General features: G+C 45.5%; 2 protein-coding genes across 6 annotated transcripts; one reads left to right on the top strand and one right to left on the bottom strand.

The window, feature by feature from the left end:
• Positions 1–1,378: 1,378 nt before the first annotated feature.
• LOC128338478 (zinc finger protein 70-like) lies at positions 1,379–6,916 on the bottom strand. Of its 5 annotated transcripts, XR_008312637.1 has the most exons (4): positions 6,834–6,910; positions 6,086–6,208; positions 2,401–3,614; positions 1,379–1,518 (listed from the first exon to the last, which is right to left on the bottom strand). XR_008312637.1 is itself a non-coding variant. In XM_053280979.1 (3 exons), exon 3 carries the CDS (start codon positions 3,368–3,370, stop codon positions 2,681–2,683), a length of 690 nt encoding a protein of 229 aa, XP_053136954.1. In that variant the 5' UTR covers positions 3,371–3,614; positions 6,086–6,208; positions 6,834–6,910; the 3' UTR covers positions 2,277–2,680. The 5 variants fall into 5 exon arrangements, 4 of the variants coding, with proteins under 4 accessions (XP_053136954.1, XP_053136956.1, XP_053136957.1 ...); XM_053280979.1 differs by lacking the exon at positions 1,379–1,518 and having other exon boundaries at positions 2,277–3,614; XM_053280981.1 differs by lacking the exon at positions 1,379–1,518 and having other exon boundaries at positions 2,277–3,611.
• A 423-nt stretch (positions 6,917–7,339) lies between these two features.
• Positions 7,340–24,829, top strand: LOC128338476 (zinc finger protein ZFP2-like). The gene is made up of 2 exons (XM_053280976.1): positions 7,340–7,662; positions 17,406–24,829. Exon 2 carries the CDS (start codon positions 17,636–17,638, stop codon positions 18,656–18,658), a length of 1,023 nt encoding a protein of 340 aa, XP_053136951.1. The 5' UTR covers positions 7,340–7,662; positions 17,406–17,635; the 3' UTR covers positions 18,659–24,829.
• The last annotated feature ends 901 nt before the right edge of the window (positions 24,830–25,730 follow it).

The following is a 25,730-nucleotide window of genomic DNA, read 5'->3' as shown; positions in this document are numbered from 1 at the left end:
GGTTCTGCAGGGTTCCTGCACCGAAACTCCTTTGGATGCCCTCCACCAACGTTTCCCTATGTGCCTCTCAAGGTCATGTGTGACTCTCGTTTGGGATCTGAGCTATCTCTCTACTGAGGATAGATCCCAGGAAAGCACAGAGTCAGAGCTAGGGGATTATGGAGCCTGGACCAAAAGTTCTCTGGAGACCCCCCCCCCGCTTGATGCAAGTTAAGCATCATCCCTTCACGAGCACACACACACATGCAAATATGTTTAACACATGGGGCATAAGCAGCAACTGAACTGAGTAAAGTCATGGTAAAGTCGCCATCTGAAAAAGTTCCTGGGGGGGTTTCATCTGTGCTGGCCTGGATTAGACGGTACTGAGCTAGAAGGAGGGTGCTGAGTCTATATCCAGCTTCTTCCCTTGTTCCAGTTTGCGCATGTGCGCGCACGCACACACACATATGGTGTCCTGGAGGACATTGGGAGAGAAAGCAGGGAGAAATGGATCGTTCGGACCATCTCTCCACTCCTTTCCACAATGAAGCCGCAATCACTGTTGGTTTGGAAGGGCAACCATGTGAAGAGAAAGTTGCAGATTCAGAATTCCAGCACTATCCCCAAGCAGAGTCTCTCAGAATGGGGGTGCCCCACTTGACTACGTTTTTACTGAACTGGAGCCAGACCGGTTTGATGCAGGTTCACACTCCTAGAGCAAGGAGCACAGCAGGCGCCCTGCCCCTGAGTTACGGCCCCCTCCTTCGGAACCCAGAAAGGTGCCTCGGACCATACTCCATCTAGCTCAGTATTGCGGACTGGCAGCAGCCCTCCAAGGGTCCAGACAGAAGTCTTGCCCATCTCTACACTGAGCCCTACCTGGGGATACTGGCAGGGGCTGCACCTGAGGGAGGGAAGTGGGTCTTGAAGCATGAATTGTCCCCCTGCTAAGTGGGGTCCACATGCTGCCGGTCTGAGTAGACAAGACTGAGCTAGCCGGACCAATGGTCTAGGATCCTGTGAGCTTCTGCAGCGATTTCAAAAATTTAGACTGAAGGGCTTCTAAAGACCCAAAATTTCTAACTGTCCTAGTCGAGCACCGTAAAACAACGGAGAATAAACTTTGGTGACAAATAGTAAACTAGTGATCAGATATAGAGATGGTGAGTAGATATAGTAGCAACCTTGATTGATTGATTAAATGCTGTCACGTCGGTGTTCACTCTTAGCAACCACATAGCAAAATTAACAATGGCAAATTGTTCTGTATTTGTGTCAGCTGAGAGCACTAAGTTTACTGTATTTCCTGTGGTGGTGTTGTCCCCCAGCCCCTGCCCCAGCTCCCGTCTAAGACTGTAAATAAAATCTACTTACTAGCATGAAGATTTCTTCCAAGGCCAGATAACACATGCCTTTGTGTTTATGGAGCTAATCAAACTGAGGACAGCATACATTTTATATTTTATACTGCCTTCTGTATAATTCACCCAGGACACGGTTCCTTCTTACTTTTCAGCCAGTTCTAGGGTTGGATGGCTGTTGGCAGAAACAGATAAACTTGTCACCCAAAAGTTTGCATTAGAGGCAAGAAAGCTGGAAGCACTTTTTCTATCCCCACATTATGTTGACTGTCACTAAAATGGAGGCTGTGATTCTGGGGCCCGCCTCCTTTGACACACAGGGCCCCTGGCCTAGAGCCCAGGAGAGAACTCAGTGGAAGAGGTGGTGGGGCACCCCACCCAGGAATAGGTGGTGGGTACGCCCTCCCAAAGTACTATTAATTGCTCACAGAACTCTATTTTAAAATATTGCATGCTGGCAAAAAAGAAGATTAAAAGATTGGCAGTGGGATATAATGCAGCGTTTACCTAAATTTCATGTGGTGCTTAGGGTCCTATCCTGCAAATGATCAGAACATGGAGGGAGATTTCAGAAAAAGAATTGTGGACCTGGCAACCAGTCTTCAGAGGACCCTAGCAACGCTCTTGGCCCAAACATGCTGGACATAATGAAGATGTCCTGATGGGAAGAGAGTTCAGGAGGTTTAATGATCAAAATGGGGAAGGAAAGTTGCTGATCAAGAATAAGTGTGAGGGGTCCCTAGAGGATGGGCCATTTGGCTATTTACCTTCCTCTCTAGAAAAGTAAGGAGAGAAGATTTGCACAAGATGTTTTGGGATAGGAAAATTTGGGAGCTGGAAAATGATTGTGCATCCTACTCCACCCAGATTCCACATTTCAAGAACTACACAGAAAGGTACTCAATAAGAAGAAAGCATATTCTAATATTCATCAATCTATTTCCACCAATTATGCAGATTTATTTATAACTGAGGAACAAAAACTCATCTATGAGGGTCCCAATTCCCTCAGCGTAACAAGGAAAATGGCAAGTTAAATGAAAAAATGGAATCTCACAAGGTTTTATATTTCACAGAGACAGATGCTCAGGCATGTCTGACGTTTCATATGTATGATTTTTACACTGCAGTTTGCTGATGGGCAGGTGTGCCTTCCTTCTTCCAAGCCTTTATGTGGTTTCTCCCCAGTGTGGATTCTATGATGTGAAGTAAGAGATGAACTGTGGCTAAATCTCTTTCCACACTCCAAGCATTTATGTGGTTTCTCCCCAGTATGGGTTCTATGGTGTAAAGTAAGGTTTCCACTCGTCGTGAAGCTCTTCCCACACTCCAAGCACTCATGTGGTTTCTCCCCAGTGTGGATGTGAGGTAAGATTTCCCCTCTGGCTGAAGTTCTTTCCACACTCCAAGCACTTATATGGTTTCTCCCCAGTGTGAGTTCTATGGTGTATAATTAGAGCTACACTGTGTCTGAAGCTTTTCCCACACTCTAAGCATTTATGTGGTTTCTCGCCAGTGTGGATTCTGCAGTGCAAAGTAAGAGCTCCACTCCACCTAAAGCTCTTTCCACATTCTAAACATTTATGAGGTTTCTCCCCAGTATGGGTTCTATGGTGTAAAGTAAGCTTTCCACTCCGACTAAAGCTCTTTCCACACTTCAGGCATTTATATGGTTTCTCTCCAGTGTGGGTTCTATGATGGCTATTAAGAGCTCCACTCTGACTGAAGCTCTTTCCACACTCTAAACATTTATATGGTTTCTCCCCAGTATGGGTTCTATGGTGGAAAGCCAGAGCTCCACTGTTCCTGTAGCTCTTTCCACACTCCAAGCATTTATGTGGCTTTTCCCCAGTGTGGGTTCTATGATGGCTAGTAAGAGCTCCACTACGGCTGAAGCTCTTTCCGCACTCCAAGCATTTATGTGGTTTCTCCCCAGTGTGGATTTTATGATGTTTAGGAAGCTCTCCACTCCGCCTGAAGCTCTTTCCACACTCTAAACATTCATATGGTTTCTCCCCTGTGTGCATTTTCCACTGAGGTTTAAAGCTTGTTTCAGAATCTAAGTATTTCCTATGCGGAGGGCACAGGCTTCTTTCTCGTTACTGCTGCATTATGTTTTTTGGATTCCATGTTGCGAAGCAGGTGATCCAAACCTATTCTTCTATTTTGCTCCAGCTTTTGTTCTTTGGTTCCCCCTCTTTTTCCATCTGGCACTTCTCAACAATCCTCTGCTGGGTTTTCCCTCATTCTTCCTCTCCCCACTGTCACCTGCTGGAAAAAAGAGAGAAAACTGGTCAGAGCCCTTGATGGAAGAACGGAGTCAGACTGCTCTGTATTCCTGAGACCTGGATGGATGCAGCTGAGAGGGTCAGTCTGGGATCAAGGACCAACGGCACTCCAGACTCAATGGGTGGATCAGGGACACTATCAGGATTTATTCTTTCTCACCGAGTACACTGTGGGCAACCCCCAATATCTAGACTGTGCACTATTTCTGGACTGTGCATGCCTGTCCTATCCTGATGCCTAATAGTCTCTCCCGCTGGGCTGGCACAGCAGGCCCCCATGTGGGGAGTGTGTTGAAGCAGACCGCCTCCCTGGTGCCCTTCACCCCTAAGACTCTTCTGGCCGCAACCTCGAAGTCCAGATGGTACCAAGATGGAAACAAAAATGGCTTTTTAGGATGTGCCTTGAGTGCAAGCCAGCAGAAGCTCTTCCGTCCCGTGGCCTCTGTGGGCTAGCCAGAGATTGGGCTAGCCAGAGACTGACTGGGAAGATGGAGGAAGCAGGGTCAAGAAGAGAAAACAACCTTGCATAAAGAATAGAGGGCACACTTCAGGAAATTCTAAATTCTAAATTAAAAGTTGCTCCCTCCCTGCCTGGAGTGCTTCTCCTTGGATGGATGGGTGGAATTGTACTGATTTGATTAGTTAGTTAATTAATTAAGTCAACTCGTGGAAGGAGAAGGATTCCCCCTGATTCCAACCTGCAACCGACTCTCCAAAACAGAGAGCCCTCCCCCAGAGCAAGGTGATCAGGGAAGAGGAAATCCTTTGGCTTTTCTTTCCTCACACTCTCGCCACTTGGAAAGGACCAGTCTACAGGCAACGTTTGTTATACTTGGTCAGTTCAGGGAGGAGAGCTTGGCCTGCGGTAGGAGCATGAATGGTCCCCTTTAAATTAGCGACTCCATGTGAGTGCTGTCTGGTGTAAGAGATACCCCTTGGGAGAAGGAACCCTGGCTCAGTGGTAGAGCAAGGGCTTTGCATGCAGAAGGCCCCAGATCCACTGCCTGGCAGCATCTCCAGGTAGGGCTGGGAAGGACTCCTGCCTGAACCATTGGTGAGCTGCTGCCAGTCAGTGTAGACCAGAGATTCTCAACATTGGGTCCCCAGATGTTATTGGACTGCAACTCCCATAATCCCCAACCAAAGGCCATTGGGCCTGGGGGTTATGGGAGTTGAAGTCCAATAACATCTGGGGACCCAACGTTGAGAATCCATGGTGTGTAGACTATACTGAGCTAGATGGATCAGTGTGGTCTGACTTTGTATATGCTGAGCTAGATGGATCAGTGGTCTGACTGTGCACCTATGTACACAGCTCATGAGCCGGCATTCCGAGAGAATCACTCCTCTGCTAACCACTGAGAGAATGTCTAAAAACTTGTTCCTTGGCTGCAGGCATCTCCATGATTTGGTCCAGAGAGCTGATTCCCCACTCCAATACCTTCCACCTTCCATGAGCCTCAACTTTGCCACCCGCCTCTTGCTTCGTGGGTCTCCGATCACCTTCCTCCCAGCCCAGGGATGCTACGCAGAAAGGACAGATATAGCTCCCTCCACTAACCCTTACTCTCTGCCACTGAAATGACTAGATCTCTCTCTTCTTCCTGCATCACCTTCTTCCTGATTCCTTAAGAGCAGAACCCACAGATGTAGTTTTTGTCCTGGCTTAGTAACAGCTTTTCTGGTGCCCTGCAAATCGGACCCCTCCTGGCCTCTCTTCCACCATCCCTCTCTTGCACAGCAGGTTGCTCTATTCTTTGCTCACCAGACTCGGAGTCCTGGGACCCCTTTCGTCCAAACAAGTGTCGAAACGGCTCACCAACCAGCTGTTATCAAGGTGGTTGGCCCCCGAGCTGAGGAAGAGACCTCCCACGCTTTTATCTTTATTACTATTTTTACATTTTCTATCCCGCTCTTCCTCTAAAGAGCCCAAAGCTCTTACATACTTAAGTTTCTCCTCACAACAACCCTGTGAAGTAGATTAGGCTGAGAGAGAAGTGACTGGCCCAGAGCCACCCAGCTAGTATCATGGCTGAATGGGGACTTGAACTCGGGTCTCCCTGGTCCTAGTCCAGCACTCTAACCACTACACCACGCTGGCTCTGTATGAGGGTGACTGGCTCAGATCGCCAGCACAGAGGAAAGCCGCTATGCATGGATACGCGAGTAGCCAACCGAAAACTCCTGAAACCCATGGAATTTCTCTCTTGTCTTCTGCTAACTCTCCCTCTCCCACACAGCATCCTGCTCAACATCCTTTATCCTGCTCAACATCCTTTACCCTACCTACCTGGAAATGCTGCTAGGCATTGAAGCTGGGTCCCCCCTCCCCCTCCCGCATGCAAAGGAGATGCTCTAGGGCTGAGCTAAACCCCACCCCCTAAAGGGAATCTCTTACAATGCTCCCCTGGAATCACTGTGCCCTCAAAGGTGTGCGCACGAGTGCACACTCACAAGTTTTTGGATGTCCGCTCTGTTCATTTCAGATCCTGCTCAAGCTGAATCAGGAAGGCCCCATTCTGAATGCACAGGTGCACACACACTGCCTTCATCCTGCCGCCCAGAACAAAACTCATTCTGCACAGAGATGAAAAAAATTAAGAGGGACCACTGCAGATAACCCCCATTCAAATGCAAACAAACCCCTGCTGACTTGGCAAAGAGGCACCTAGTTAGTTGTTTATTTACGATCATTAGATCAAACAGCAGTACAAACAGAATATACTCAATAAAGGGGCGGGGGGGAACGGAAACAAAAAATAAAATATTGGCACATACATAAAATCAAGAACCTTTGGCAGTAGCTGGTTGCTGTGCTCTAGCCAAAGGAGGCACATATTAACATGGTAATTCTCTTTCTTTAGCAGGAGGAGAGTAACTGGCCCTCTCCACCCGCAGCACAATACTTTCCAGTCACTGTTGCTGGTGTGTGTCTTAGGTTTCTTTTTAGAATGTGAGCCCTTTGGGGACAGGGAGCCATCTTATTTATCTGTTATTTCTATGTGTAAACCGCCCTGAGCCACTTTTGGAAGGGTGGTATAGAAATTGAATAAACAAACAAACAACAAGAGCGGGCAGGGGAGCCTAATGGAAGCGTGAGCAGAGAGCAGAATAACAAAGCAGTGCCAATGTCAGGAAAGCCATTTCAAAGACCTTTATTGCTGCATAATTGCAAAGAGTAGGATGCAAAATATGCACAAACCCTTTGGGCATTGATGAACAGCTGACTGACACGCAAGCTTCCATCTGTGTCCCTTTGCAGCTCCCTGCTGCTGCTGCAGCTGCAGCTTGCAAAGCAGAAATGCCAGGTGCGCATGCTCAGCCACCAGAATCCACTAGACTGCTTCAGCCACCTAGAGGCAAAACATCCGCAAGTGTGCTGCACTTGGGGGACATCTTTGTTACAGACGCTGACAAGCATAAGCATGTCTATTTACGTGAAAATGTTTCCTGTTGTCTCACAATCTGCAGGAGGGGTGGGTAGACACAGGGGGCACTTTGCTGTTCCAGACCTGAGGTCACGCTTCAGGCCTGAGTCATTGAACTGCCTCTGCCCTGAGCCATTTTTGGAAGGGCGGTATAGAAATTGAATGAATGAATGAATGCCTCTGGCCGGAGGAGGAGTTGAGAGGAGGAAGAGGAAGTGAAGGGGCGGAGTGAATATTTTGGGAGGGCTGCTCAACTCCGGCCCCGCCTGCAGAAGTTGGCCTACAGCTCCCATAATCCCTGGCTATTGGCCACTGCGGCTGGGGATTATGGGAGTTGTAGTCCCCAAACAGCTGGGGTGGGGGACCTAAGTTGAGCAGGGCCTGGGTTAGAGAAAGAGCCAGCTGTTGGGAGCTGCCTTGAGCTTTTGCAGCCTGCTGCAAGTGGCGAGCAGGAGTCTGCATTATATTGAGCGGCTCCTTGGAAGTAGGGTGCAAGAGGACAAGCGTTGCGTGAAACACTGCGCATGCAGGCACACACGCCGATCACGTGCCCCACCACCCGAAGGAGTGGCTGCTGTCTGAACTCTTTGTTTAAAGAGGAAGGTAAGCATAACGAAGATGCAGCTTCCTGCGGGGAAGGTGGAGGCAGAGAGGCCATTGCAGAGGTGGAGGCCGCTGCCAGTCTGTGAAGACAACACTGAGCTAGATAGACCAATGGCCTGACTCAGTATATGGCAGCTTCCTATGTTCCAGGGGCGTAGCTATAATGGAGTGGGTGGGTTCAAACAACCGGGGGGGGGGCAGCTCCTGAGGGCCTTCCAGGTCCACCCTTCCCTATTTTCTTCATTATGTCCCTCACTCCAAGGGGCCTTGAGGGAGAGGGCTGAATGTGGCCCCTGGGTGGAGGTCTCCCTCCCAGTCTCCCTATAGCCTTTACTGCCGTGAAAAATGCCCCTGCATGCAGTGCCCCCTCTAAGAGTGATTCCCAGATGTGGTTGACTACAACTCCCAGCATCCCCAACTGAAATGGTGTTTGTTTGGGGATTATAGGAGTTGTAGTCAACAACATCTGGGAATCCCTGTTAGAGGGAACACTGCCCGGCTGGCTGTGAGGAACACCGTCAGGAGCAGAAAACTGTGCGTGGTTGGGGCTGGGATGGGGAGAGAAAGAGAGAAAGGGTTTGCAAGACCTCTTCTCTGCAACCTCAGATTGCCTCCAAAGCTCTCAGCAACCGGGGCGTGTTGAGTTGGGGAAGGGGAAAGTCCTCCTTGTCAATGTCATATTTATTTACGGTCATAGACCAAAATTTAAAGCATGCATAATAATACACAAATGATATAATAGTAGTATATACAAAGACCCAATATTATCTCATCCTAGGAAAGTCCTTCTTGCAATTCATATTTAATGAACATGTATTTCTTTTCTCCTCCTATCCCCCCACCCCCACCCCCGACACACTTTCTCCTTTTTGCTGGTTGGCTTTGCTTCAGCTCAGGGATACAAAAAATTGAAAATAAGGAGGGGCGGGGGTGGGACAAGCCAGTGTGGTGTAGTGGTTGGAGTGCTGGACTAGGACCGGGGAGACCCGAGTTCAAATCCCCATTCAGCCATGAAACTAGCTGGGTGACTCTGGGCCAGTTGCTTCTCTCTCAGCCTAGCCTACTTCACAGGGTTGTTGTAAGGAGAAACCTAAGTATGTAGTACACTGCTCTGGACTCCTTGGAGAGGAAGACTGGGATATAAAATGCAGATGATGATGATGATGATAAATAAATCAGTTGTATGATCAAATAGCACTTTGGAGTGGTTAATTGTAGCAGAGTGTAACAGAGTGGAAACTGAGGCTTAATAAGTTTATTGAACAAAGTGACTAAGGTTTATTACTTATCTCTGTAATTTAGAGATAGATTACAGCAGTCCTACTCTCAGTAAAATATCATCCTAAGAGAAAATAAGTCTCCAGTAAGACATACAAACTGATCATTCGGTCTACAGAACAGATGATTGACTTGAAACACACAATACATCAGTGGCAAAAACAAAGACACTGTGTGTATGAACACATAAATCCCAACAGAAATGATCTTGAGTGGTGTTTAGCCAGGAGGAAAGAAAACGAAGGAGAGATGGAGTAGCCTTCTCCAAATATCGGATGGGGTCTATCACAGAAGAAGGAGTGAACTGGTTCTCTGTCGCTCTTGAGGGCAGGGTTACAACCAGGAGTTGGAAAGACTGAGACTAGGCATTAGGAAGGATGTGCTGACTGTAAGAAATGGTGGAGCTGGAACAGCCTGCCTTCTGCAGTGGTGGGCTTCCAATCCCTGCAGGTTTTTAAGCAGAGGCTGGAGAGGCGTCTGTCAGGGATGCTGGAACCCCAGGGTGAGGGGTTGGACTAGAGGATCTCCAGGGTCCCTTCCAACTCAGAATCAGAATCAATTTTATTACAGCCTTAAGCCAACCAGAAAGAAAACCATAGGAAAAACATGCAGCAGTACAATAAATCCCTTCCAACTCTAATGTCCAATGATTCTATAAATCTTTGTGAGCTGTGGGTTTGTTCCTCTTTGGCATCATTGCATGTGGCAATTCTTGCTGAGGAAGGGACTCCATGACTTCTCTCTTCTGTACTTTTATGCGACAGGATTGTATGCAGTGATTTGATGACTGATTCTGTGGTGGTGCTGAAGGATCTGTGCCTTTGTTTTGGAACAAATTATCACCCATTATATGATCTGTGCTTTTGTTTAGGTTAAAAACGACCTTTGGGGGGGGTGTAACATCAATTAAATAGGTTTCGGGTTTTTTCTTTGTAACATCCATTGAAATTGCTTCTAAATTGACATGCTTTGTATTGGAGTGCACGTGGCTTCTAATCAACAGAAATATGCATGTGACATCTCTATCTAATTAAAAATAATAATTTGGAGTTACACACGTTACTGTCAAGCACCTCTGCCACAGTCATTAGATCCAGAATGTGAAATGACTTAGCTGCATCCCTAAGCAGCATTGGCAAACTGCCTTTTCCCTCTTAATCCCCTAGATCAATTCACTGGGATACTATTGCACACCCAGCCACACCATATTTCTGTATGTGTGTGTGTGTGTGTGATGGTTGTTGCTTTGCCAGAGAAGGGCCCCTTATTCCTCAATGGAAAGTGGGTGCAAGCCAGCTGGGTGTAGTGGTTAGAGTGCTGGACTAGGACCGGGGAGACCCGAGTTAAAATCCCCATTCAGCCATGAGACTTGCTGGGTGACTCTGGGCCAGTCACTTCTCTCTCAGCCTAACCTACTTCACAGGGTGGTTGTTAAGGAGAAACTTAAGCATGTAGTACACCACTCTGGGCTCCTTAGAGGAAGAGCAGAATATGAATGTAAACATAAAATAAAATAAAAATCTTACAAAGCTCACGTATAGCCTCCCATTCGAATGCAAGCCAGGGTTTACATTTGAATGGGAGACTACTTTTGCTAAGACCCTGCTTAGCAAAGGGATTATTTGTGCTTGTATTAGCAGCAACAACAGGGAAGTGAAGTTGAAGAGGAAGGCAAGGGCCGGATTGAAGATTTCAGCTGAGTTAGAGAAAGAATGTGCCAACTGTAAGAACTTGTGGAGATCGGAACAGCCTGCCTTGGGCAGTGGTTGGCTTCCCTTCCTTGCAAGTTTTCAAACAGAGGCTGGAAAGGAATCTGTCAGGGTTGCTGGAACCCCAGGGTGAGGGGTCAGACTAGAAGATCTCCAGTGTCCCTTCCATCTCTAACATTCTCAGAGTCTCTGTTGACTGTGTATTTGTTCTATTTTGGCATCATTGCATGCTGCTGTTCTCGCTAAGGAAGGGACTCCGTGTTCTCTCTCTGGGCTACTTGTAAACAACAAGATTGTATGCAGTGATTTTATGACAGATTGTGTGCTGTTGTTGAAGGAATCTATGTGTGGGAGGAACAGGTAGCTTAGGATGAGAAAAGGTGACTGGCCCAAAGTCGTCTTCTGAGCTTCATGGCTGGATGGAGAAGGATTTGAACTTGGGTCTCCCCAATCCTAGTCAACTCTCTCTTCTTTCTCCTTATTTATCTATTAATTGTCCTTATTTAGCTCCAAAAGGATTTCTCCAAACTGGGGGACTGGGCAACAAAATGGCAAATGCAGTTCAGTGCAAAGTGACACCCGTCTGAGCTGTTGGTGACTAACCAGGAGAGGGATCTTGGAGTTGTGGTAGACAGTGCATTGAAAGTGTCGACTCAGTGCATGGCAGATGTGGAAAAAAGGCATTTTCATGCTCGTAATCATTAGGAAGGGGTGTGATTTAAAAAAAAAAAAGCCCTTATACAAATCCATGGTGTGGCCACATTTGGTGTACTGTGTACAGCTCTGGTCACCATATCCTTAAAAAATGTTGCTGAAGGAATTCCTGCAATCTGTGCGTTTGTTTCAAGTTAAAATGCCTATTTGGGTAACATCCATTAAATATGCTTTAGTTTTTACTTTGTAACGTCCATTTAAATTTGCTCCTACACTTACATGCTTATTAAGGATGTGGCTAGTACTCAGAATTTATTTATTTTTATTTATTTGTTTTTACATTTACATTTCTTCCTCCAAGGAGCCCAGAGCGGTGGAGCCCAGACTGGCCCCAAGTCACCCAGCAAGTCTCATGGCTGAATGGGGATTTGAACTCAGGTCTCTCTGAGCCTAGTCCAGCACTCTAACCACTACACCACGCTGGCTCACTAACCACTACACCACGCTGAGTAGTAAGGACCAGTACAGCTAGACACATTCAGAAAGTTATTTTTCTTTTCTGTATTGCTTGGAATCCAAGTTGCCTAATGTAATAAAAATTCTCTCCTAGACTGAGCCAGTGTGGTGAAGTGGTTAGAGCACTGGAGTAGAACTAGGGAGACCAGAGTTCAAATCCCTGTTCAGGCATGAAACTCACTGGGGGACTCTGGGCCACTCACTTCTCTCCCAGCCTAACCTACCTCACAGGGTTATTGTGAGGATAAACATAGCCATGTACACCACTTTGGGCTCCTTGGAGGAAGAGTGGGATATAAATGTAAATTAAATCTGGTAGTGGAGAAAATCCCACCTCTGCATATCATATCATCTCTCTGCATATCATATCATCTCTGCATATCGTGATTTGAACTTGGGACTCTCCAATCCTAGTGAACCCCTTCTTCACTCACCTCTAATTTATCTATTAATTGATCTTATAATTCTGTATAAAAAGCTTGGAGAACTTTCAGTTCTCTAATTAGCCAATAGTTAGCCAACGTAATTTGAAGCAAACTATATTTCTTTAAAGATCCTTGCCCGCCCCCACAGTCATTAGATATGAAGTGTGAAATTCTCTAGATCCACCCTGAGAAGAACCAACCGGTTCTTCTGGCTTAATCAGTTCATTGGGACAAACACCCACACCTTTGCCCTCAAGGAAAGGAGCTCTGTGTTTGTTGCTTTTCAGCTGCCATATAGAAAAAGGAGTGAGCTTGTAAGGGTGTGGATTTAACACCCTGCCAAAACTTTATTTCGCTGCTGCTGTTGTGAACTTACACTTGGTTTCGCACTCTGTATATGCTCTGTATAAGAGGCAAAGTCACATCATACACAAACTGAATTGGCTCTTGGAGATGGTGACCATGTAGGATCTGGGCGCGCAAACAGAGACAGAGAGAGACACACTCAGAAAGTTCAGTGGGCTTTATTATAGAAAGTTGCTCATCAGGATAAAATAATCCACATTAAAAAGCATGTTTCCGATTCAAGGTGGAGTGTAATGTGCCTAACTAACATATGTGTGTGCAATCAGTAATTACAGCTATCTAACAAATCCTAATAAAACATTTAGAGAGAAGCAGAGAAAGAAGGAAGAAGGGAGGGAAGGCTTAGGAAGGGGGTGGCAGTAATGAGTAGGGAGGAGGGAAGAGGGATCCAAGGCTTGTGGAGGCAGCATATTACCAGGGGCAGAGGCTTGAGAGCGGTGGGGCTTTCAGCTGAAGGAGAGAGGCTGTAGCTGGAGACAGGAGCTTGGGAACGATGGTCAAGCTGGCTGGTCAAGCAGGCAGTTTGCTCAGAGCGAGGCCAAGAGTGAGAGCACCATGGCTGGGGAAGTCTTGACTTCTCACTGCACAGCAGAAGTCACAGACAATTCCTGTCCATGGACAGAGTTCCTGCTTGTTGCCCCGCGGCTTAGCAGCAAACTCTGGGATAGCTCTTGAGCAAGTATGCTTGTTAGGCAAGATTGCTGACTCTGTCTAGTAAGCCTCATTCTTTATAGTTGTATCTTCCTTTGATCTCCATAGAGTCTATTCCAAATATCCTCACCCTTCCTGGGTCCCCAAAAGCTGACAATTTACTGTTACCTTCAGGATATTGTCTTTTAATTATTCAGGATATTAGCTCAGTCCAGGGAGATCTCAATCCCATCTTCTGTTAGCTACTATTTGGGGGAGGGGGCGTTCTATTTTGCCCTAAGCAAATCTGCATCTCTGAGCTGCAAATGGGCATCTTCTCTTGTCCCCAGATTTCTGGTGCCTGGTCCCAGAAGGTGTTAAAAGGTGTTAATAAAATAAGAATTAAAATCTATAGGTGTTTTCTTTGTGTGCATTTATATAGAGTGGAATTTCTATAGACAGTAAGCAGAGCAGAGCAATCATTGACAAGGATTAACATAGACCTTGCAGGAGGAAGTGAGAGCTCAGCTTCTCACTTCTTCCAGACGTTATCTGAAGGTTAGATTTTAGCATTTGGATCACTCAGGCCTGGCCTTTGTGTTTGAGTACCCATTTCACAATACAATGCTGGATTGCCTCTTCCTTCACAGAGCGGTTAGCAGAGGCAGTCATGGCATTAATAGATCTCTTAATAAAATGGAATCAGACACAGGCCAGAATTCTACACATTTCTGGGTTGGTACCTCTGGGTCTAATGTTGGGGTAAGGGGGTCTCCAACACTGCTGCCTCCGAGGACATCTCTATGGGTTATCCTCTCCATGTGACTTGAAGGCAGGACTATGCAAATTTCTTGAAAAAGCCTTAAGAGCCTGGGGTTGGGTGGGTTGTTTAACCCCACCCAGTTCTTTTTGTCTGGCGTTGGCTCCAGGCAGACCTCTCTCTTTTTGCCCTACAAAGAGCTGGTCTTGTGGTAGCAAGCATGACTTGTCCCCTTAGCTAAGCAGGGTCCACCCCTGGTTGCATATGAAAGGGAGACTAGAAGTGTGAGCACAGTAAGGTATTCCCCATAGGGGATGGAGCCGCTCTGGGAAGAGCAGAAAGTTCAAAGTTCCTTCCCTGGCAGCATCTCCAAGAAAGGGCTGAGAGGGATTTCTGCCTGCAACCTTGGAGAAGCCGCTGCCAGTCTGTGAAGACAATACTGAGCTAGATGTACCAAGGGTCTGACTCAGTATGTGGCAGTTTCCTATGCTCCTTTTTCAGATTGTTTTAAGGAGAGGAGAGCTGGTCTTGTGGTAGCAAGCATGACTTGTCCCTTCAGCTAAGCAGGGTCCACCCTGGTTGCATATGAATGGGAGACTAGAAGTGTGAGCACTGTAAGATATTTCCTCTCTTAGGGGATGGAGCCGCTCTGTGATGAGCAGAAGGTTCCAAGTTCCCTCCATGGCAGCATCTCCAAGATAGGGCTGGGAGAGAGATTACTGCCTGCAACCTTGGAGAAGCCGCTGCCAGTCTGTGTAGACAATACCGAGCAGGATGGACCTATGGTCTTACTCGGTATATGGCAGCTTCCTATGTTCCTATGCAATAGTGAGCTAGTTCTTCCTCTGTCCTTCAACCAACTAAATTGTTCTTGAGTTTTTCTTCTGTGTCTCTTCTCCACCTTAAAGCTTCTTCTCCCCTGTTTAAAAGAAGAGCGAGCGAGCGAGCTTTATATTATTTATATTCCTCCGTTGCTCTTCTGTCCTCCTAGTTTGAATGGAGCACAGAGTGAGAATCTGGCATGATCTGGGAAACCGCTCCGCAAGCTGCCGCCCACAGAGTTCGAGCAAAGCAAGGAGCAAGCTTGAGAGCCCAGCCCAATCTCCCGCCCTTTGGCCGCAAGATCAGGCGTGGGTTGTCCAATTCCCAGTGCCTTGGGAACTGTAGTGGCACCGCAGAAGACTGGCGAGGTGTTTTAGTGGTGAAACCCATTCCTGCCCTCTACACATGCTAATAGTTGCATGCTACTTATAATCATACGTTCCTGCACATAGAATGTTAATTTCAGGCCTTTCTGCTTGGGTGTTTTCTAGAAGAAGTGAACTATGAATGACCCTGCCTCTCCCAGGCCAGGTGCAGGATTGATAGGAAAATAGGAACATAGGAAGCTGCCATATACTGAGTCAGGCCATTGGTCTATCCAGCTCAGTATTGTCTTCACAGACTGGCAGCGGCTTCTCCAAGGTTGCAGGCAGAAATCTCTCTCACCCCTCTCTTGGAGATGCTGCCAGAGAAGGAACTTGAAACCTAGATGCTCTTCCCAGAGCGGCTCCATCCCAAAGGGGAAGATCTTGCAGTGCTCACACATCAAGTCTCCCATTCATATGCAACCAGGGTGGACCCTGCTTAGCTAAGGGGACAAGTCGTGCTTGCTACCACAAGACCAGCTCTCATCTCCAACATCTTGCCAATTAGCACAGCTAGGCACTGGAAATGCATCCCAAAATAATTAGGAAGGATGAAAGACTTTGTCCGACACACAGCGTGTCCCAAAACATCTGGGGAAGATGAATCAGGCTGTGCCCAGGATTGGAATGCACTTGGCATCGGATCACACACTTGCTGATAAGAAAGCCCATTACTCCCTTCATCCCCTGTTAGATGAAAGGAATCAAGTACTGAAATTTGACATGCATACAGTTGATGTAGGAGGGGGCCCCACAGCCTTCTCTGAATGCTGTTTAAGGGTATATAAGGAGACACATAGACACCCTAAAATTGGAGTTCTGTGTAGGCTGCGGAGGCCCAGGCTGCACACCAGAGGGGCGCTATAGGGTTACGCCTGTCCAGCGAGAATGGGCTCCCCGCAGGCGAAGTCTTTGAAGGACCAGGGATGTAGGACTGCTCTTTAACTTGTCATCTTCTCTTTATTCTATGATCTTCGTTTGTTTGTTTGTTTGTTTTATTTACACATTTTTATACCGCCCCAAACTTATATGTCTTTGGGCGGTTTAAATAAAAACAAAGTAAAACATCCGTTAAAACAAAAATGAAAAGTTTAAAACATGACAGCAATTTATAATTTTTAAAAGAATATTTTAAAACAGCATTAAAACCATTGAAACAATATTCATTAAAAGCCTGGGTGAAGAGATGTGTTTTTAAAGACTTTTAAAAAGCTGTTAGAGATGGGGAGGCTCTTATTTCACTAGGGAGCACATTCCAAAGCCTCGGGGCAGCAGCGGAGAAGGCCCGTCCCTGAGTGGACACCAGACGAGCCGGTGGCAACTGCAGACGGACCTCTCCAGCAGATCTCAGTGGGCGGTGGGGTTCATGACGAAGAAGGCGTTCTCTTAAATACTCAGGGCCCAAACTGTTTAGAGATTTATTGGTTATAAACAACACCTTGTATTTTGCCCAGAAACATATCAGCAGCCAGTGTAACTCCTTCAATACAGGAGTCATATGGTCTCTCCGAGATGACTATTTGGCTGTTACTTAGTTTCATTTGATCTGTAATCCTCTTTAAACTATTATTGAGCTTTGCTTAATAAAACCTCTGTTGGCATTCAACCCTGGTTTGAGCCCATTGTCTGCGTATCCCAAACAACCTGTTGCACACTGGCTGGCCACCGGTTGCAATACAGGAACGTGGACCCAGCTCCATCCTCACTTCCACTCCCTACAGGCACCAGTTGACTCTGGGGGAAGCTGTCTCCTGCCCGCTCTCCCGAACTGTACGGATCGTGCGGCTTCCCAGAATGCCCGACTCTCTCGTCTGCCCACTATTTACAGTGCCGAAAAAAGATGGCTCTCTAAGGGCAATGCCAGACCTAACATTCCTGAACCAATGGGTATGGAAAAGGAAATTCCAGGTGGAGTCCTTGAGATCAGTATCGGAAGCCCTTCATCACCTAGACTTCTTGGCATCCATTGATCTCAAGGAGGCCTACCTAAACATCCCGATCCACTTGGACACCTGAAATAACAATATTTCATAAGGCACTATTAAGGAAATGCATAGATTCTCAGGTTGAGATCAGTAGTTTCAGCAAGCCATTCAGATCCATATTATTTCTTAAGGTAGAGACACACAGGCAAACCATTGACTCATGACAATAGGATCTCCTTATGGTTCCTTTTCTATCCCAGGCTCTGATCAATTTTCTCTCTTACTACCAACAGGTGACAGTTGGGAGAGGAAAAAGGACAGCAACCTAGTGGAGGGAGCTGCTATACGAAGAAAGAGGGACCAACAGAGAATAAACACTGGAGCAAAATGGAAGAACAGGAATGAATCATCTGCTTTTCAGCATGTAATCAGACAAATAAGACAGCCAGAAAGAGAAAGGAGCCTTTGCCCCCTGCGAAGCAAAAGCTTCAGCTCTGAACCAAGCTATCAACCTTAGTGGGAAATGAAGACAAAGAAGAAACCACATAAATGCCTGGAATGTGGAAAGAGTTTCAGCCAGAGTGGAGAACTTACTATACATCATAGAACCCACACTGGGGAGAAACCATATAAATGTGTGGTGTGTGGAAAGAGCTTCAGTCAGAGTGGACATCTATCTTTACACCACAGAATGCACACTCTGGAGAAACCACATAAATGCTTGGAGTGTGGAAAGAGCTTCAGTCAGAGTGGACATCTTACTAGACATCGTAGAACCCACACTGGGGAGAAACCACATACATGCTTGGATTGTGGAAAGAGCTTCAGCCAGAGTGGAGATCTTAGTAGACATCGTAGAACCCACACTGGGGAAAAACCACATACATGCTTCGAGTGTGGAAAGAGCTTCAGCAAGAATGGAGACCTTATTGTCCACCATAGAACCCACACTGGGGAGAAACCATATAAATGCTTGGAGTGTGGAAAAAGTTTCAACACGAGAGGAGAACTTATTATACACGGTAGAACCCACACTGGAGAAAAACCACATAAATGCCTGGAGTGTGGAAAGACTTTCAGCCAGAGAGGACATCTTACTGTACACATTAGAACCCACACTGGGGAGAAACCACATACATGCTTAGAGTGTGGAAACAGTTTTAGGTCAAGTGGAGCTCTTACTTCACACCATAGAACCCACACTGGGGAGAAACTGCATAAATGCTGGGAGTGTGGAAAGAGCTTCAGCACGAATGGAGAACTTGTTATACACCATAGAATCCACACTGGGGAGAAACCACATACATGCTTGGAGTGTGGAAAGAGCTTCCGTACGAGTGGACATCTTATTTTACATCATAGAGTCCACACTGGGGAGAAACCACATACATGTTTGGATTGTGGAAAGACTTTCAGCCAGAGAGGTCATCTTATTTTACACCATAGAATCCACACAGGGGATAAACCACATGAATGCCTACAGTGTGGAAAGAGCTTCAGCCGCAGTGGAGATCTTACTAGACATTGTAGAACTCACACTAGGTAGAAACCACATAAACAGTGTCCTCTCTCTTTTTTCATCTATGTGTAGAATGAGTTACGTTCTGGGTGGCAGTATCAAGGCAGGGTGCGCATTCAGAGTGGGGCCTTCCTGATTCAACCTAAGTGGGATCTAAAATTAATTGAGCACACACACAAAACCTTTGTGCACTTACACATGCATACACCTTAGAGGGAACACTGCACATAAGGAAGGAGCTTCAGCACAACTTGATAAACTTACTATACATCACAGAACCCACACTGGGGAGAAACCACATTAGTGCTTCGAAGAGCTTTTGCCGTATTGAAGAACTTTTAATATATAATAGAAACCATACTGGGGAAAATCATATAAAAGTTTGACATTTGAAACGGCTTCAGGAGGAAGGGGTACCTTACTGCATATGTGCAAACTCATACACAATATAAACCAAGCACGTGAAACTGAGACAAGCCTAATAATCTTTCCTATGTATATGAAATATAAAATCTTGTAAGATTTCTTCTTTTGCTCTGCGTTGCTTTTACCCTTGTTAGCATCATCTTGGGAACTGGTAATACAGATGTGTTTTTGTGTCTGTGTTATATATAAATTTGCATAATTGGTTCAAATTGATCAATATTAGTGTTTCACAGTCTATGCATTCTTTTCATTGACTGTGGATTCTTTGTGCGTCTCTGGAATGTGGACTGGGTGAAATATCCTAAATCTCCCTGTCCAAGCAGAGATTTTAATGCAAAGTTTATCTCCTTCTCTTCTTTAGAGAAGCATGTAATAACCAAATGAACATGACGTGGGTGGTTCCCCCTGCTCTCAGTTAAGAGTTTCTTATAGTCTTCAAGGTGCAAAAGGGAACCTTGTTTCTAACCTGGAGGACCTTAGCACAGCTCTACAAGATGCCCATGGGATGTCAGAACCCCTCAGGGCCTTTCTCTCCAAGACCCACTCTTTGAAGGGACATTCCAGAAAACAGACAACTCAAGACATGTCCTCAGGGTTCTTCTAAGTCAAACAATGTACAGCTTCTGAAAGTTGCACCATCCTTGGGTCATGATGCTCTTCATAGTACTGTTGCCTCAAACAGAAGCAACACAACTGCTTGGGACACAATGAACAGCCTTCAAGCTGAATGATAATGTGGAGATAGAAGCTATTGATTACGTTATGCCTGAGACAAACCTTATCCATCGAAACTTTTACTCTGTAGGCCTTGGAGATTCTGATTTAAACAACACTGTTGTGCCTTCCCAACATACTGGCCTGCTAAACTTAACTTCCTTGCAGGAGAACTTGACTAACTAACACCAGTCTCTGGTGTGCGCCCACAATGGTGCTCTGGCAGTATTTACCCCACTGCGTTCTCAGCCGCCGCCCTCTGACCTATCTTTGAATATAAGCAAAGAACTTTCCCCGATTCCCCAGGACCTCTCACAATCTGATTTGTAGGGGACTACTTTGGATCTTATAGAACATAGAAGATCTCCAACAGTCTCTACTGGTTGATATCCAGTATAATATGGCTCTCTCAAGTTTCTTTCTTGGAACATTGCCGGTTGGCGAAATTACAGATCCTGCTTTCAATGATTATTTAGGACCATTTGATATTGTTATGTTGCACAAAACATGGGTGCATGGGAAAATATTGACTGAAGGCTCTGTTTTGGAGGAGGAGAGTGGGCTAGACGTAAGGATGGGTTGGTCACTCTTATTTCCATGAAACTATGGGCTAGTGTTAAGCAGCTTGATCAACGTGGGCATATTGCCTCAACATGTTTAGTCAATCTCAGTCATCATGTTATTTTGTCTATTAACTACCTCCTCCCACATACCATACAATCACAAGCCCAGGAACATTGGCTAGCATTAGAATAATATACCTCTGAACTGTCACAGACCTTCCCCGATGCCGCAATAGTAGTGGCAGCAACTTCAATGCTAGAATTGGTCTTAAACATGAGATGCTATATGCACATTTCAGTGGTGTCCCTCCTCTGTATGAGGAAGTCCCTTACTAACATGAGCCTCTAAGGACACTAAAGTTAACTGATGGGACCACCGTCTGATGCAATTTGTGTGTATATTAGATCTTCACATGCTGAATGGAGCAATATGGAGTGATCACCCCGCCAAATTTACCTATTGGTTTGGGTGTGGTGCTAGCTCCATAGATTATGTTATGGTTTCATGTGACTGACTGAATAATGTGGCCTTTCTCTCATTTGATAGTGATCATTTGCCCTTATTCTTGGAATTATAATTAAAAGGACAAGGCATGCATACAATGGACAAATTTCTAGCAGCCCCAGAGGTAGACTCAGGCTACCAAAGAATTAAGTGGTCCGTTAGACTGTTGAAAGCAGTATCAAATTTCTATGCTTCAGAAAAAGCTCACCTTGGTTATAGTAGAATTGTAACTGTGGAATCACCGGAAATAGCTATTCAGTCCTATCAGGGGCTTTCAGTTTCAACTCACTTGTGAGATGTCTTTGAAAGTGAATTATATATAGTAGCAGCCACTCAATGTGAGGACAATTATAAATTTTAGTTGTGGTTTGACCAGGAGTGCCGGAAGGCTAATTTTAAATAATATAGACTGAATAGTAGTAGATATACTCTTCTGATGCCACCTAATGGTGCAGCGGGGAAGTGCTTGACTAACAAGCAGAAGTTGCTGGTTCGAATCCCCGCTGGCACTATATCAGGCAGCAGCGATATAGGAAGATGCTGAAAGGCATCATCTCACACTGCACGGGAGGAGGCAATGGTGAACCCCTCTTGTATTCTACCAAAGACAACCACAGGGCTCTGTGGGCGCCAGGAGTCGAAATCGACTTGATGGCACACTTTACCTTCATGCTGTGAAAGGCTTCATGGGCTGATTGATGGCACACTTTGCCTTTAATGCTAATGCTTGATTCCTCCTACTGTGCAGATGCAGAAGAAACAATATAAGGGAACTAATTAAGAGGGGGGAAAGAGGAAGCTGTAAAACAAATTTGGTCTAAATTGATCCAGGTCTCTAGACAGAAAAATTCTGCCTCCTTTTGACATATTTGAAGGGCAGTATAAAAATTCTATAAATAAATAAATAAATAAAATATTGTAGCAGGTGGATTCCCTAGACTCTACTAAGATAACTTGCCATGTATCAGCAAATGTTTAGTAATCATTGGATCAGTGAGAAGAGCTCCTTTGAGGTCTGTGAGGAGAGCGGGTTTGTCCGACCCTCCCCGCAGACGATCACTTACTCTTTACTGGGCAGGTGGCTAGCCTGCAGCTGTCCTGCGCCTCTCCCGTCTGCTCCGGGGTCAGATGCAGGGAAGTGCTGCTGTGTGTTCCCACCCACCCCCAGAACCCCAATAATGCACCATGCAAGCGTGTGCTGCATTATTGGGATTCCTCCTCCCCCTGTGTGCCCACTGTAGCTATAAGCAGCCATGGCAGACATATGATCGTTCAAATGAAGTTAAGGGAGCGCTCACTCCCTAAATCTCATTTAACTAGGAGGCTTCAGAGGTGGGTTTGACAATGTGTAGCCACTGGGATCGAGCCTGATCCCAGTGGTTCACACGAATGTGCAAAGCCAGGCTGGGCTCCCTTCGCCTGGTTTTGCACGCTCGTGGGAATAGCCTCAGATTTTTCATCACACTATGCAGCTGATTCAGTGTAGATGACATCTGTTACACCCAGTCTAGCCAATCTGCCTCCTTGCCCCAGTCACCACCTCTGAAATAGAAAAGTTAATAGCACAGCTTAGACAGCAAAAAGCCCCTGGGGCTGATTATATCTCTGCTGAAATGATTCAAAATAATGTTGTTGGTGGGCCCCAATTCTGTCAGTTCTTTTCACTGCTATTGATCATGCTGTGCAGATTCCCCACGACTGGGGCCTGACGCTCTTTTAAATAGAGTCCTGCTCTTTTAAAGTGAAGCTCTACGCCAGACTTTTATGCTGGAAATTCTGGTCCTGGTTAGACATTGAGAACGTTCTGGCCGTTCTGAACGTTCTGGCACAGGCAGACTTCAGGACTAGCCGATCAATTTCTAGTCCTACAACATTTGGAAAAGATGTACAGCTCTAGGCCATTGCTGCATTCATTGATTTCAAATCTTCCTTCAATTCTATTTACAGGGAAGGTTGGATACTTCTGCTATTGATCATCGATTGCTCACTCTTATTTGTATGCCTCATCAAAAGAACTATCTGAGGGTGATGAGCAATCAGCAGGGCCATTTATCAGGCCCAGTTCCAGTCCAGAGGGGTGTAAAACAGGACTGTATTTTAGTTCCCCCTGTTATTTAACTATGACATAAATTCCCTGGTGCAAGTCTTACAAAATTCTAATTTCCACCTTCCTAATTTGGCCTCTCGTCCAATTCCTGCACTTCTCTATGCAGACGATACAGTAATATTATCCTTTTCTGAAATAGGTCTGCAAAGAGCCCTTAAGAGCCCATTTGCTGCATATTGTTTGGAGGAAAGATTAGATATTAACTATACAAAAACTAAGGTCATAGTGTTCCCCAAGAAATAATCCAAACAGATGGCAGATCAATGGCCAAGAAATAGAGCAGGTTAAAACTTACAAATATTTAGGGGTGGGTTTCCAATCAAATGCCTCCTGGAAGGCTCATGTGGCTCATGTTACCCAAGGAGTACATAGAAGTGCAACTGCACTATCTAGATTCTATTTCTCCAGGCGAAGTAAATATGAACCTGCAGCAGTGTGAGCTTTCCAAGGTAAGGCAACATCTCAATTATTGTATGGTACACACATTTGTATATACCCAAATTTTCATTCTCTGGAGGCGGTACAGTCCAAGCTTCTTAGATCTATCTATCTATCTATCTATCTATCTATCTATCTATCTATCTTTCTATCTTTCTCTAAGTTGTACCCGTTGCTAATCCCATGCGTGGCAGCTCTCGTGAGAGTTCACAAGCAAGCTGCTGGCAGGGGGAGAGGAAAGTGGTGGGACAGGCAGGTGAGGCGGGAAACAAAATGGTGGGGGAGGGGAGAAAACAGCGTGGGGGGAGAAAACGGTGGCAGGGGGTGGGGAAAGAAATCCATGGGTGGGCAGGCACAGATGCTCTGTGCCCAGCCTAGCTAGTTCTTATTATTCCATGCTGCATACCAAATGCTTTACTGAGAACTGAAACCGGGTTAATCCCAGCTGAAGACCAAATTTGGTCGCTTATTTTCCACTATTGGCTCAAATTAATCTACAACCCTTCCAGTTTGGCCCCTTTCACCTTAATGGATCGTTTCCCCTCTAGATGGAAAAATACAGTGGAGAAGAAACTTCGATGTTTTGGCCTCCCACTTTCAAATCTGGCCTGAATAGGTCCTTTAAAGGCAAAAGAATCAATTCACCAGCGCCTTTGGGATATTGCGCTTCAAAAGGACAGAGCGCAAACTGCACACTGTGTGGTTGTAGGAAATCCTAGAAAAATCTTATCCTCGGCTAATTACTTATATAAACTTACTTTCCCTAAGTTCTGCCATGCCTTTATTTTGGCCCGTTTAAATGTGTTATCCTTGGATGTTTTGGAGGGTAGATTTCACCGTACGCCATATTCCCAACGGCTCTGTCTTTGCTGCTAAGACATGATCGAGTCCATGGAGTATGTATTACTTTATTGTGTATTTTATAGAGATATACATTCTCATATTGGGCCAATTTTGTTACACTATCCAGGCAGGCCTGACGACTTTTATGTAAATCTTTCTGACTTGGATGCTGAGATTACCTACTCTGTGGCCAAATTTTGTGCCATAGCTTATAATACTAGGAAACAAATGGTTAACCCTTGTATTATGTAAGGTACATGTGTTGTTCAGGTGGTGCGTTGGTAGTCTTAGTATTTTTAAGTATTCATAATTATTTAGTATCGGAGTATTTTAAGTTATATTGCTTGTAACTGTTGATTATTGTATTTGTTGTAATATCATGAGACAAATGTTACAGCTTGTAATACTAGGAAATAAATGACTAACTCTTATGTAAGGTACATATGTTGTTCTGGTGGTGGGTTGGTAGTCTTAGTATTTTTTAGTATTATTCATTATTTAGTATCAGAGTATTTTAAGTTATGTTGCCTGTAATTGTTGAGTATTGTAATTGCTGGCTGGTCATGAACTGTAATAAATAAATAAATAGATGATGATGATGATCACTTTGGTCTGTCAGGCTAGGTCCACAGAACTGAATCCTTTTCTGTATACAACTTCCCTCTTCTGATGGTCCCAACTCAAAGATCTCTTGGGAGGAATGGGGTAAAAAACAGTAATGAGCAAGGAAAATGTTCAGAAAGAAGCAATACAAGAGATCTAGGAGCTGGAGCATATTCCCGATGGGCAAAGGCTAAAGATTCTTTTCTATTTTTGAAACTAAAGACAACTAAGGGGGAGCAGAAATAGAGATGTATGTGTACAAACAATGTGTGTGGGGGGGATATATCTACTCTCACAGCAATGGAACTTATGCTCACATATGGAAGCTGATTGGAAGCAGGCTCTCGGGGGAAAGCAGCTCTTGAGTAATTAACTTATGGCAGGGGTTCTCCAATGTGGGTCCCCAGATGTTGGTCAACTACAATCCAATCATCCCCTGCCACAATGGCCAAGGACTATCACGAGTGGAGAGTTTGTGTAGGCGTGTGTGCGCGTGCGCCAGGCAAGTTCAAGAGGTGACTCCTTTTCCCTCATCACAATTCGCCAACCCAGCAGGAGCCTGTTTGGGTTTACTACCTGAACAGACCGTCTGCTGACCTCAGGAGAGGATTTGTCTTCTACCATGGAGAAGCCGGCCTGATTGGAAGCATTGGTGAGAGATTAAGGAGGAGATTCTGAGCACCCATTAGCAAAGGTGTCCCACTGCAGCCCTCCAGCCTTTTTTCTCCTACAATTCCCATCAGTCCTAGCTTCTGGCCACTGTGCCTGGGGATATAGTATGTCTCCATGATCTGAGTCGTTTTGGGGCCTTCCTTATTTCCTGTTGCCATTCTATGTCCAATATTCTTTGCTTTATAGCCTTTTTTGCTTGTTCATAGCCCATGGAATGCAGCACTTCAG

This window comes from Hemicordylus capensis, chromosome 16 (genome assembly GCF_027244095.1).
Source record: "Hemicordylus capensis ecotype Gifberg chromosome 16, rHemCap1.1.pri, whole genome shotgun sequence".
Classification (NCBI taxonomy): Eukaryota; Metazoa; Chordata; class Lepidosauria; order Squamata; family Cordylidae; genus Hemicordylus; species Hemicordylus capensis.
The sequence above is the reverse complement of the archived record's forward strand: the minus strand, read 5'-3'. Positions and strand labels throughout refer to the sequence as shown.